Genomic DNA, 13,265 nt, shown 5'->3' with positions numbered 1-13,265 from the left:
TAGGCCTCAGTCCACCGCGTGGATCCCGGAGCGGGCCTTGGGGGTCCCAGGCTAAATTCTCCACCGGCTAAGCCTCCAACCAGAGTGCCTTGGTTTACTTAATTGAAAAGTTTAGGGAGGCTGGCCCCGCTGGATTTGGGGGCACGAACTCTGGGTTTGCCCAGATTGTCCTCACGTCTCAGCAGCTTCGAGGCCTCGAAGCAGGATCCATTCCTCTTGGGAAGTCCTTAAAATTCTTCTCCTTTTCTATTCAGTTATTGGCTCAGCCTTGTCTTCTGTTAATTTTCAGACTATGGCTTCCTTTCCCAAGAGAGGCACAACTAAAGGTCCCAGAGAGGCCAGGCCTACAGGCGATGAGATTACTAGTATCCCCCAGGCCTCTTCCTCCTCTTCTCCTGGGGCCCGCCCCTCGACTAAGGTCACCAGGGCCGAGAAGAGAAGGGACCTAGCCCTACAAAGAATCCATGACAAATCAGCAAAACGTTTAAAAGTGCAGGCCCAAGTACTCAGTAGTCAAGACCCCCCAGAGGCTTCTAGTCTACCTCCTTCTGGGGTCCCTGTGTTATCTCTGGATGAGCCTAGCCTAGACAGACCCCAACCTAACCTATGGGGCATAGGGCCAGAGGAACCAGATATTATTGAAGATCCCTCCCAGCCAGGATTCTCCCAGGCCTTTAGGGATTCTTCTGCCATTCCTGCTGATATTTCTAATCTACCTCCTGAGTTCCAATCTATTTTTGCTGTGTTATCTAAGGCCATTGATGCCAAACTCTCTTCCATCAATGAGCCTCCCTTACCTCCTCCTCCTCCTCGTCCCTCCCGCCCCTTGGGTTCTTCCCCAGCGGTTAGGGCTCCTATTCAGGATGATTCAGATTCCTCTCAGGACGAATATGAGGATATGGAGGATGATGAGGACCCTTTCCAAGGGCTATCAGATGATGAGGAATCCCAAATAAAGGTTCCTTCTCCAATTACCATTTTCCCTTCTCAATTATTCAAATCTCTCCTCCTCAAAGCTAGGATTTCTACGGGATTAGCGGCCCAGGAGAAACAAGCCTCCACTTCCACTGATCCCCCGGAGGAGAATTTACCTTATTTCACTGAGGAACAGGAGGATAACGAGGTAATTCCTATGCCTAAATTATTTAAAGATGCCTTGCTCAAACAGTGGGATTTCCCAGCCTCTAGTCTTAATCCCTCAACTAAAGACAGGAAGTTGTACAAACTTTCCTCTTCCTATGAAGAGCTTCTATCCTTTCCCAAACCGGATGAACCTGTCAAGATCCTTCATTCGGCAGCGGCTGTGCCGGGAGAGGCGGAGGAAGTCCTCCGCCCAGAGGACAAGCGCATTGAACAAATGCTCAAAAGAGGATTCACGGCAGATTCCTGGGCCATTAAAAGTTCTGCAGCAGCCTCCTTTTTCTCCAGAGCCATGCTGCTGTGGCTTCGCCAACTTCAACAGCATATTCCTCCCGATGACTTGAGAGGTCAACAAGACTTCAACAAGGTCTTTGCAGCTGCCCAGTACGTGGCTGATGCCACCTTGCAATCTACCAGATTTTCTGCTAAGTCTATTGCAGCTTCTACAACGGCAAGGAGACTCCTCTGGATTCGCCCTTGGCAAGCGGGAGTACGCCAGAAGTGGCAGTTATCCCAGGGACCCTTAAAGCGCGACCTTCTTTTCGGTGATCTTCTGGATCCACTCCTCACGGAAACCACGGATAAGAAGAAAGTTTTGGGTCCAACCACAAAAAAGGCTACCAAAACGCAGTCCTTTCGTCGCCCGGGGCGCCAGCAAGATCAAGCGGCTTCCTATCAGAGATCTCCAGGTCAGTATTCCCCCCGCTTTCGTTCCCAAAGTAGGAACTCCAGGGGTAGAGGTTTTCGCTTCCAAAGGGGAGCTTCTTCTAACAGGGCCTCAAAAAAACCTAGATGGTAATTTTCCCTCTATTCCCATAGGGGGTCGCCTAGCCCATTTCGCCTCAAATTGGCGTCTCACCTCCAAGGACCCCTGGGTCATTGACACTGTTCAAACTGGCCTTCTTTTAGAATTTTTTTCTCCTCCCCCCAAACGTTTTATTTCCTGCCCTTCTCCCAGGTCCTCCTCAGATTGTAACCGTATGGAGGAGGCCATTTCTCATCTATTGTCCATCAGAGCCATTCAACCGGTTCCTTCCGGTCAGAAGGGCCTAGGTTTTTACTCCATTTTATTTATGGTTCCAAAATCCTCTGGAGGTTGGAGAGCTATTTTGGATTTAAAGAAACTAAACCTATTCATCAAATATAGGAAGTTTAAAATGCACTCCTTATCTTCTATTTTGGCCGCCATTCACTCCGGAGATTTCATGGTCTCCTTAGACCTCACTGAGGCCTACCTTCACATTCCTATAGCCAAATGCCACAGGAAGTTTTTACGCTTTTCCTTTCAAGGCAGGCATTTCCAGTATAGGGCGATGCCATTTGGCCTTTCCTCGGCCCCTCGGGTCTTTACAAAGCTCTTGGGGTCCCTGGCGGCCTATATCCGGGCGTCTCCCATTCACATTTTATGTTATCTTGATGATATTTTGATTCATGGGAACTCCCTAGAGAAAGTGAAAACAGACCTTTCTTTCACCATGTCAGTCCTTCAGGACCATGGTTTTTCCATCAACTTTGAAAAAAGTCACCTCCAACCTTCCACATCCATTTCTCACCTGGGTTCCATTATCAATTCAGAATCTTCCCAGGTTTTTCTCTCTCCCGAGAGAAAACTCAGTATAGGGGAGTTAATTTCTAACATTTTATCTAATTCTTCAGTATCCATAGTCACTCTGTCTTCCCTTTTGGGGAAGATGGTGTCATGCATAGGCATCATTCCCTGGGCTCGCCTTCATGCTAGGGAACTCCAGTGGCTCCTATTACCCTTTCAGAGATCGGGGCACAGCAACTCAAATCGGCGCATTGTCATCCCACCAAGTGTTCGCAGATCCTTCAAGTGGTGGAAGTCTCCGGCCATGGACAAAGGATCCCCGTTCAGATGCCCGGATCAATTTGTCATCACCACAGATGCCAGTCTATCGGGATGGGGCGCCCACGCCCAGGGGATGATAGCCCAGGGCACGTGGTCCCCGGAGGAAGCTTCCAGGCCAATCAATTGGCTAGAGTTAAGAGCCGTTTCCCTGGCTCTGAAGCATTTCTCTCCTCGCATTCCCAACCGGCACTTTCTCATTCTCACCGACAACATTGCCACAAAAAGCCATATCTGCAGACAGGGGGGCACGAGATCCAAAGCTCTCATGAGGGAGGCCCTCAAGTTAGGCCTTTGGGCGGAAAAACATCTTCGGTCGCTCCTAGCCGATCACATCTCGGGGAGCCTCAACGTCCAGGCGGACTGGCTATCTCGAGCAACGATAGACCCAGGAGAGTGGAACCTCCATCAGGACCTGTTCCATCAAATCACCCTCAGATTCGGCCTACCAATCCTGGATCTCTTCGCGACCAATGCGAACGCCCAACTCCCTCGCTTCTATTCCAGATTTCCATCCCCGGGAGCGGAAGCAATCAATGCCCTCCGGAGTCCATGGCCTCCAGGCCTACTCTACGCATTTCCTCCAATTCCAATCCTCCCGGACGTGATTCACAAGGTCCTCACCGAGAGGGCCCGAGTAATCCTAATCGCCCCTCACTGGCCCCGCCGGCCCTGGTTCGCGGATCTCCAACAGCTGTCCGTCCAGGACCCTTGGCGACTCCCCGTTTCGGGGGATATGCTGCGGCAGGGGGCCTCTTTCCATCCAGACCCGGAGTGGTTCCACCTCACCGCCTGGCTGTTATCAGGAGAGATTTAGAACTGCGTGGTCATGACCCCGATTCAGTGGAGGTCATTTTAAAGGCCAGAAGGGGTTCGACCAATCGAATCTACGACCACACGTGGTCCAAGTTTCACCAGTGGTGTCTACAGGAAGGTCTCTCCCCTCTGTGCATCCCCATACACAGAATAATTTCCTTCCTTCTGCAAGGCTTCCATAAAGGACTTTCCACCAGCACCCTCCGGCGTCATCTGGCAGCCATTTCATCTGTCCTAGGGGGTCCCCGCAGACAGCCTCTCCGATCCTTCCCTGAAGTTCAGGAATTCCTCAAGGGCATAGCCAACCTCAGACCTTCCAAGGTCCACAGGTACCCATCCTGGGATTTGCCACGGGTTCTCCATTCCCTCACGCAGGCACCATACGAACCCCTAAAATCGGCGTCCCTCAGGTACCTATCCTTTAAGGTAGCATTCCTGGTGGCTATTACCTCTGCCCGACGCATTTCGGAGCTGGCTGCCCTCTCAATCAGGCAGGACCTTTGTCAATTCCATCAGGACAAGGTAGTCTTGCGACTGGACCCCACCTTCTTACCCAAGGTCAGTTCCATGTTCCACAGATCTCAGGATATTATCCTACCTTCCTTCTGCCTCCAACGAGACCATCCCTTGGCAATTAGATGGCACACCCTGGATCTCACCAGAGCGCTGAGAATTTATATCCAACGCACAGGACCCTTTCGGAGGTCAGAAGCACTTTTTGTAGCCTATCATCCCAGAGTCATGGGGGCCAAAGTGTCTTCAACAGTAATAGGCCGTTGGATCAGAGGGACTATATCTAAGGCCTATGAGTCGGCCTCCCTCTCAGTTCCAAGGAACATCACAGCGCATTCCACCAGGAGCGCAGCCACCTCGGCCGCTTGGGCGACTCAAGCCCCGTTGGAGGAGGTCTGCAAAGCAGCCACTTGGGCCTCGCCAAATTCCTTCATCAGGCACTACAAGATTGATTCTTACGCTTCAGCGGACGCTGCCTTCGGCAGAAGGGTACTCCAATCCGTTATCTCACACGATAGCAATCTAATCCCACCCTAGGGACCATCTATTGGGTATGTCCCATGTGACTGCTGGACCCGCTCCTTCAGTACGGAGAATAGGCGTTGATTGCTTACCTGAACGCCTCTTCTCGTACGGTGAGCGGGTACAGCAGTCACTTCCCGCCCTTGTATGTGTCTTCTTCACCTTTCTATAATCCTTTTTCCTCTAACAATGAGAGTTGAACACTACAGAGCTTCACAACTGAGCCTAGTCTATGGATTCGCGAATTCTGGGGAAGGGGCGGATCCGGCAAGCTTTTTTAATACTAGGCTCAGTTCCACCGGATTGGACATGAGCAACCCATGTGACTGCTGTACCCGCTCACCGTACGAGAAGAGGCGTTCAGGTAAGCAATCAACGCCTATTCTCCCCCCCCCCCCTACTATTTAGGCAATCATAAAGGATTTTGCAGTTTAGATATCGTAGTACTCCTCAAAATTAAAAATATTATTCTTTGATAATGTTGATATGTTTGAATTATTCTATCACATTATATGGTATGCTGTGTTGTAGGCCCTTTAGAATTAGATCATTGAAGCGGCATAAAAGCATTCATAACAAAATAAATAAAAAACAAGAGCCTTTTAAGACCCCAGCTGTGGAACTTCTGCCTTCTGCCGCACGAATCCCAGCGACCGGTTAGGTCCCACAGAGTTGGCCTTCTCCGGGTCCCGTCGACTAAACAATGTCATTTGGCGGGACCCAGGAGAAGAGCCTTCTCTGTGGCGGCCCCGACCCTCTGGAAACAGCTCCCCCCAGATATCAGAGTTGCCCCCACCCTCCTTGCCTTTCGCAAGCTCCTTAAAACCCACCTCTGTCGTCAGGCATGGGGGAATTGAATTTTTTCCCCTTCCCTTTAGGCTTATAGAATTTATACATGGTATGCTTGTTTGTATGATTGGTCTCTTAAATTGGGGTGTTTTAGATTATTTTTTTAATATATTAGATTTGTTACATTGTCTTTTTTATTGTTGTTAGCTGCCCTGAGTCTTCGGAGAGGGGCGGCATACAAATCTAATAAATAAATAAACTACACGAGACTGATAATAGTAAGTTGTTCTTTAAAGCCAGTATTCTACTGAAAGCTTTTTTGGATACAAAGGAAGTTCGTGATTCCTTAAATATGAGCATTTTCTTTCTTTTCAAGTGCTTCATTGTCAAAGCTGATCCAAGAAAAACAGTATCACACTGCAACACATATGTCACACTGACTTTTTTTTTGGTAGTTAGCAATTTTCATGTATTACACATTATGGAGAAAATTTTCCAAATAGATAAAAAAAGAAAACATTAATAACCATACAATACCTAAATGTATGGTGACTTGAATGGAAGTTGCAATTTCATTCAACTGAAATTGCCCACCCCCAGAGCAGTGGACAATTTCAGCAAAACTAAATACTGTATTATATTATTTGAAAGATTAAAGACAGTCTCTGAAAGCACATGCCATAAACATTGATTCATTTTTATTGGGGCCAAAGTTTCCTTGTTGTGTTTGGCATTTCCTTATGTGTACTCTTTCTTGATTCTTTGTTTAGTAGTAAAAGATAATCTTACCATCATTGCTATCTATAATAGTGAAACACCTATATAAAAACAGGAGCGCCACATTCAACAATCTCTGAAGCTACAATTGTTTACTAGAAAAAATATGCTCCCATCAAGAACAGTTATATACTATTCAATCATCTCCTCCCACCAACAAAGAGTAGATAAGATAAGATACTTCTTATTTACATTAAATTTCTTTTAGTTTTCTGTGAATGCATTCAAACAATAACACTTAGCTTAAAAAATATGACATATTTTGAATGTTTTGCTAGTCTAAAATATATTTATTTAGAACAATCTGACTAATAACTCATTTTTAAGGCTTCTGGCACAATATGTGATCAGTATATTCCTGTTGTTTTACTTAAAACTCAATTGACTAGTTCTTTAAAATGTGCTGGACTAGAGAGCTTTGATCTACCGTTGCTATATCATAAAAAGACAGGATAATTTTATTCCTAACCATAATGGTTTTAACCTTGTGTACTAATTTGAATTTGCTTGTGAAAGTAGAATCTTAAATGAGATACAAATGAAGAAAAAATTGCTAATGGGGGCAGTGTATGTCTAATGAGTACTGTGTAATAAACCATAACCTTTTGAACAATGCTGTAGAAATCTGTATGATTATTTTGGATGGATAGGTCCTAGCGTTCGGCTCATTACCGTCTGGCATAATATATATTGATATAGTCTGTAATTGTGAACTCTTTGACATGCTGTTTTTAGCAAATGTGACTTGCCTGGTTAGGACTTGTGCATAGGGAAACACAACAAGGGAATTAAGACAGTTGGATTTGCTACATACACATCATGAGAAGTAGAATAAAGGTCTTCTACATCAGGTTGCAGTCCAGTATCCATGTATGTAGATAAAGGCCAGCTACACAACAAAGAGCCAACTATAGGAATCCACCCGCGCAGTTCCTTACCATCTTTCTCCAAGAACAGATGGTCTGATCTGTCAGTTCTGAAAGTGAGGATTGTATTTTGGGAGTGTATGCTTGGAATAAACCTAGCCCGAACAGGTGATGCTGATAGTATTTAAAGGCATCTCTGCCAACCATCTGCTGCATTACCTTGGCCATGCTGGATTAGGGCTTTTCCCTGTTTTCCTCGCAGCCATCTGTTTGCAAGGGGCTACATTGATACTAGGACCTTGTTTTCTCCATCAGACTTGCATATTCTCATGTCTATCATTATCCCAGGCCCACCAGTTTTCCCCCCATACATTTAATTCATTTTCATATGTAATTTTACAAAAGGATATATAAGTGTGGTTATCTGCCAGTGCAGCAGACATCATTAAGACAGTAACGCTGCCCATCCTTTGTAGTATTTCTTGAACCAGGTGTGGAAGTTTGCTGGCAGAAAGAAGGAATCAATAATTCATTATTATTTTTTTTGCAGGAAATGAAAATCCTTCCAGTAGAATTTTGTTTGCAAAAAGGTTGAAGAGTTACATAGAAACATAGAAGATTGACGGCAGAAAAAGACCTCATGGTCCATCTAGTCTGCCCTTATACTATTTCCTATATTTTATCTTAGGATGGATATAGGTTTATCCCAGGCATGTTTAAATTCAATTACAGTGGTACCTTGTGATACGAACCCCTCGTCATACGAACTTTTCGAGATATGAACCTGGGATTCGGAATTTTTTTGCCTCTTCTTACAAACTTTTTTTGCCTTATGAACCTGCCGCCGCCGCTGGGATGCCCCGCCTCCGGACTTTCGTTGCAAGCCAAGCGCCCGTTTTTGTGATCCTGGGATTCCCCTGAGGCTTCCCTCTATGGGAAACCCCACCTCCTGACTTCTGCGTTTTTGCGATGCTGTAGGGAAATCCCAGGACGGGAATCCTAGGATCGCAAAAACGGGCGTTTCGCTGGCAAAGGAAGTCCGGAGGTAGGGTTTCCCAGTGAGGGAAGCCGCAGCGAAATCGCACCATCGCAAAAACACAGAAATACCTCCAGACTTTTTGCGATCCTGGGATCCCCCTCCTGGGATTTCCCTACAGCATTGCAAAAACGCAGAAGTCAGGAGGTGGGGTTTCTCATGGAGGGGAGCCTCAGGGGAATCCCAGGATCAAAAAACCGGGCGCTCCGCTGGGCAGAGTGGGGGGGACAAAAATGGGAAGAAAAGACTCATGGAGCTCAAGGGAGGAGAAAGGTGTGGGGGAGATGAGCAGAGTGGGGGGGGGGACAAAAACGGGAGTCAGGGACTCATGGAGCTTAAGAGAGGCTCTTTTCGCCTCATTGGGACTCCCTCCCCCCACTCCGTTCGCCTCAGCTTCATCTAGCCACCAACGTTGGCTGGGGAATTCTGGGATTTGAAGTCCACACATCTTCAAACGGCCAAGGTTGAGAAACACTGTCCTACAGCTTTCCTTAGACTTCCTTTTGCTGTTATTCCATTCCAAAGAGACACAGTATTCCCTCCCCATAAGTATTTGTGAATAGGATAAAAGGAAAAGAGCCATCGTGTCTATCATGACACAATGCAAATGGTATTATCTAATTTACATCATTTGCACAGGGATATCGTGACCCATGTGAAATAATTGTATCTTGTATTGAGCGTTTTTTGTCTTCAGCTCTCCAATTACTGGGCAAAAAGAGGAGTTGCTTACAGTTATTTTTCTATACATGTTCTGTAGAATTGGCTTGCCAATTATGCATTTAAAAGCTCTTTAAATACTGTACCCTTAGCCTTCATTGATTAAATAAATAAAATTCCCTCTCAGTCTACATGTCTTGTACTATACTTCAATAGCTTTAATATTTTTGTTTTTAAAAGTAATTGTTTGACAATTAATTTAGAGGTGGATGCAGTAATCATTAATTGTTTGAATGCTCTAGGATTTATATGGAAATGTTTCCCTTTAAGCATTACTCTGAATTTAATTGCTGGGAAAAAAAGCTCATGTTCTCTAGATGTTCAAATCCTTGGAAATTGCCTACAGCTATTTAATAATTTCTCATGGTAACCTGAATTCTATGCTGTTTCAATTAAAAATAAAGGAACCTGAAGAGGAATTCTAAGGGAGTTATAGATTGTTATCTATAAATGTTATAGATGTAATTATTTTTTATCCATCACTGTGCTGGAGTTTATTTTTATTTATTTTTTATTTTATTTTATTTTTTATTTTATTTTATTTTTTATTTTATTTTATTTTTATTATTTTATTATTTTATTTTATTTTATTATTTGTTTGTTTGTTTGTTAGATTTGTATGCCGCCCCTCTCCGAAGACTCGGGGCGGCTCACAACAGTAATAAAAAACAGTATAACAATGGGACAAATCTAATAATAAAATACATAAAAACCCCAACAATTAAAAACCATACAGCACATTTATTTATTTATTTGTGAAGCATGTATAAGATAACAGATATAAGTATAAACATGATTATGAATACAGGAAATGTGTATGAATAAATGGGGACAGTAGGATAGGGATGGTTGGCAGGTTGGTGCACTTATGCACTCCCCTTAGGGACTAAACAGAAAGGAAAGGTAACATAGAAAGGGGGAGTTGGAAAATATTACTTTTATATATTGTTGAAGTTTTGTATGATGAGCTGAACAGTGAACATTTTATTTTCTTCATGACAAGCCTAATAGGGGAAGAAAAAAGAACAGTAGTAATTTGGGTTGGATAATGAAGGGTTGTGTTTCAGGTTAAAAAAAAGAGAGAGCCTTTTCTCTTCTGGATATTAATATGTACCTTTGGGGAAAACAAGCTATCTGTTGAGGAAGCTGCAGCTTTATGTCCTCATCACTAGAGATCTCCATATGCCCTTGGATCTTCCGAAGTCAGAAATGGCAAGTTGCTGAGACCAGGGAGCTCTCATTGTGATTCATGGCAGGTATTCAGCTCAATCTGCCCAGAGCAAATCTGCTTAATGTTGATCAGCTGTCCATCTGATAAGTTGAATTGATATGGACATTTTCCTGGGAGGACTGCCCTGACAATGACAGCAGGAGCATCAGGATGCCTTATTAGTCTCCCTCTCACTCACATCAACAGTAGAATATATTAACCCTTCCTTAGACCTTGGATTATAGCACAATGCAGTTTTCTGTTCTAGAATAGAAATGGCTTGTAATTTCCATTTCATTCTGGAAGACAGCAAAGTTTAATAATGACTTTGTCCCATGCCACCATGTGCACCTCCATAATATAAACTAAATCTGCATTTCTATTTCTACTAGTTTTTCTCATCATTCCTATCATCCTTTTCCTCCCACTTAGGACTGTACGACTGTAACTTGTTGCTTGCATTCTAAGATTTTTATTAATATTGATTGTTTCTTCATTGCTTATTTGACCCTTATGACAATCATTAAGTGTTGTACCGCCCGTTTGGCGGGCCCCAGGGGAAGAGCCTTCTCTGTGGCGGCCCCGGCCCTCTGGAACCAACTCCCCCCGGAGATTAGAATTGCCCCCACCCTCCCTGTCTTTCGTAAACTACTCAAGACTCATTTATACCGCCAGGCATGGGGGAATTGAGATATTCCTTCCCCCTAGGCCATTACAAGTTATACATGGTATGTTTGTATGTAGGTTTGGTTTTACAATAAGGGTTTTTAGTTGTTTTATTATTGGATTGTCACATGCTGTTTTTAACATTGTTGTTAGCCGCCCCGAGTCTATGGAGAGGGGTGGCATACAAATCCAATAAATTATTATTATTATTATTATTATTATTATTATTATTATTATTATTGACAAATGTATCTTTTTCTTTTATGTACGCTGAGAGCATATGCACCAAAGACAAATTCCTTGTGTGTGCAATAACACTTGGCCAATAAAGAACTCTATTCTATTCTATTCTATTCTATTCTATATGCTATATGCCAATACTAGCCTAGCTAATGAATCGATAATACTGTTGCTGTAATAGGATACACAATGATGAAATACCCATACGATTATTTTTGGTCAATTTACATCATGATCCTTTTTCCTCCCTTGATAATTATTTGATGCCTTAAAATTGTTCAATCCACATTTGAAGAATAGAAGAAGGATTTACATTTTAAACTGTTTCAAGTTTACCAAGAAATAAATATTCTGCTTCAGATAGAAATTTTAATCAGAAGTGATCATTGGTCAAATATAGGTCCAAACAGAGTGAATGTTACATTTGCACTGATAAAATATCCAGTTGTGCTTACTGTTGGGTTTTTTTAACATCTGTGACTCATGCAATGGTCTGCAGCTAATTTTATTTCCTCTGATCTTTACTTTAAAGCCAGAGAACTCTTGCCGAGATCACAGAGTTGATCCACACGGCTTTCCTTGTGCATCGTGGAATAGTAAACATTAGTGAACTGACATCCTCAGAGGGAGCATTGAAAGATATGCAATTTGGAAATAAAATGGCTGTCCTGAGTGGTGATTTTCTTCTAGCAAATGCCTGCACAAACCTTGCTCAGCTGCAAAATACTAAGGTAATGTGATTGCTGTTGTTTTAAATGAGAAAAATTTTATATGTGTTTTATTTTGAAAAACAGCTCAGTTGCTGCTTTTTGTGAGCTTACTTTTTTAGACATTTTTGAGGCATTTAGTGTCACTTTGCTTTATATTATTCTGTATCAAATATTATTTATAAGCAAATAGATGTACCGTAATTATTTTTAGCTTGCTACAGTTCAGATTTAAAGCACAGTGACCTACAGAATTGTGTGACTTCTCAACTAATTAAGCTTCTTGTTCTGAAAGGTATGCCAAAACATATTATCTTTTTGTTCTTACTTTAGACAAATGAAAACTTAAGAAACTTCTACAGTATATAACCTAAATGGAATCCACTCAGTATTTATATCAGCTCTTTCTCTCCTGTCTTAAAAATTTGATGAAATATAAACTGTAAAATTCTTGATAGATTGATATTGTAAATATTGTATGACTGTAACTTGTTGCTTATATCCTAAGATTTTTATTAATATTGCTTCTTCATTGCTTATTTGACCCCTATGACAATCATTAAGTGTTGTACCACATGATTCTTGACAAATGTATCTTTTTCTTTTATGTACGCTGAGAGCATATGCACCAAGACAAATCCCTTGTGTGTCCAATCACCAATGGCCAATAAAAATTCTATTCTATTCTATTCTAAAAGATACCTTTTGGTTTTTTGCATTTATTGTACAATTATGTGCAATAATCTTCTCTTCTACAATAATTATGGACAAGAGTCTTCAGAGAGGGGCGGCATACAAATCTAATAAATTATTATTATTATTATTATTATTATTATTATTATTATTATTATTATTATTATAAGCCAACAGTTCTTCCTCTGTTATTTTTCTGCCATGTAAGGTATATGTGCAGTTAGTACATTTAACTTAATTTTATTTATTTACTTTCTTAATTACTTAGATTTATTATACCTCAGTTGCTACCAACTCTCAAGCTATTTTAAACTACAAGCTAGTTCAGAAAAATAGATTAATACAATAATAAACTATAATTGTGTGTATGTGTGTGTGTGTAGAGATGGATAGATGGACGGACGGACGGATGGGCAGACAAACAGACAGACAGACAGACAGAATCAAATTATACTAACCCAAGGATTAACAAATTGTGAAACCAGTCACAATCTTTTAAGTGTTTAGCTATATATCATGTCAGATAATCACGAATCTGCAAGTTGTGCTTGTTACCTTTTTATGTTCCTCTAACATACTTTTTGCATTGTGCTTGCCTTTCCATTTCCTATTTATAATCCCTGCAGAACTACAGTATTAACTTGGGGGCCTGTTAAGAAAATTTTAGAATTTATTAACTTGGGGGCCTGTTAAGAAAATTTTA

The 13,265-nt window shown here is 42.3% G+C and overlaps 1 protein-coding gene across 2 annotated transcripts in view; it reads left to right on the top strand.

The window, feature by feature from the left end:
• PDSS2 (decaprenyl diphosphate synthase subunit 2) overlaps window positions 1-13,265 on the top strand; it is a 126,776-nt gene that overhangs the window by 43,832 nt on the left and 69,679 nt on the right. The window contains exon 3 of one of the 2 annotated variants that reach the window (XM_070733304.1): window positions 11,699-11,893. In XM_070733304.1, coding sequence (XP_070589405.1) covers window positions 11,699-11,893 — 195 coding nt within the window. Of the gene's footprint in view, window positions 1-11,694; window positions 11,894-13,265 lie in introns of both variants that reach the window. The other variant, XM_070733305.1, reaches the window with a different exon arrangement.

This window comes from Erythrolamprus reginae, chromosome 1, assembly GCF_031021105.1.
Source record: "Erythrolamprus reginae isolate rEryReg1 chromosome 1, rEryReg1.hap1, whole genome shotgun sequence".
Classification (NCBI taxonomy): Eukaryota; Metazoa; Chordata; class Lepidosauria; order Squamata; family Dipsadidae; genus Erythrolamprus; species Erythrolamprus reginae.
The sequence above is the reverse complement of the archived record's forward strand: the minus strand, read 5'-3'. Positions and strand labels throughout refer to the sequence as shown.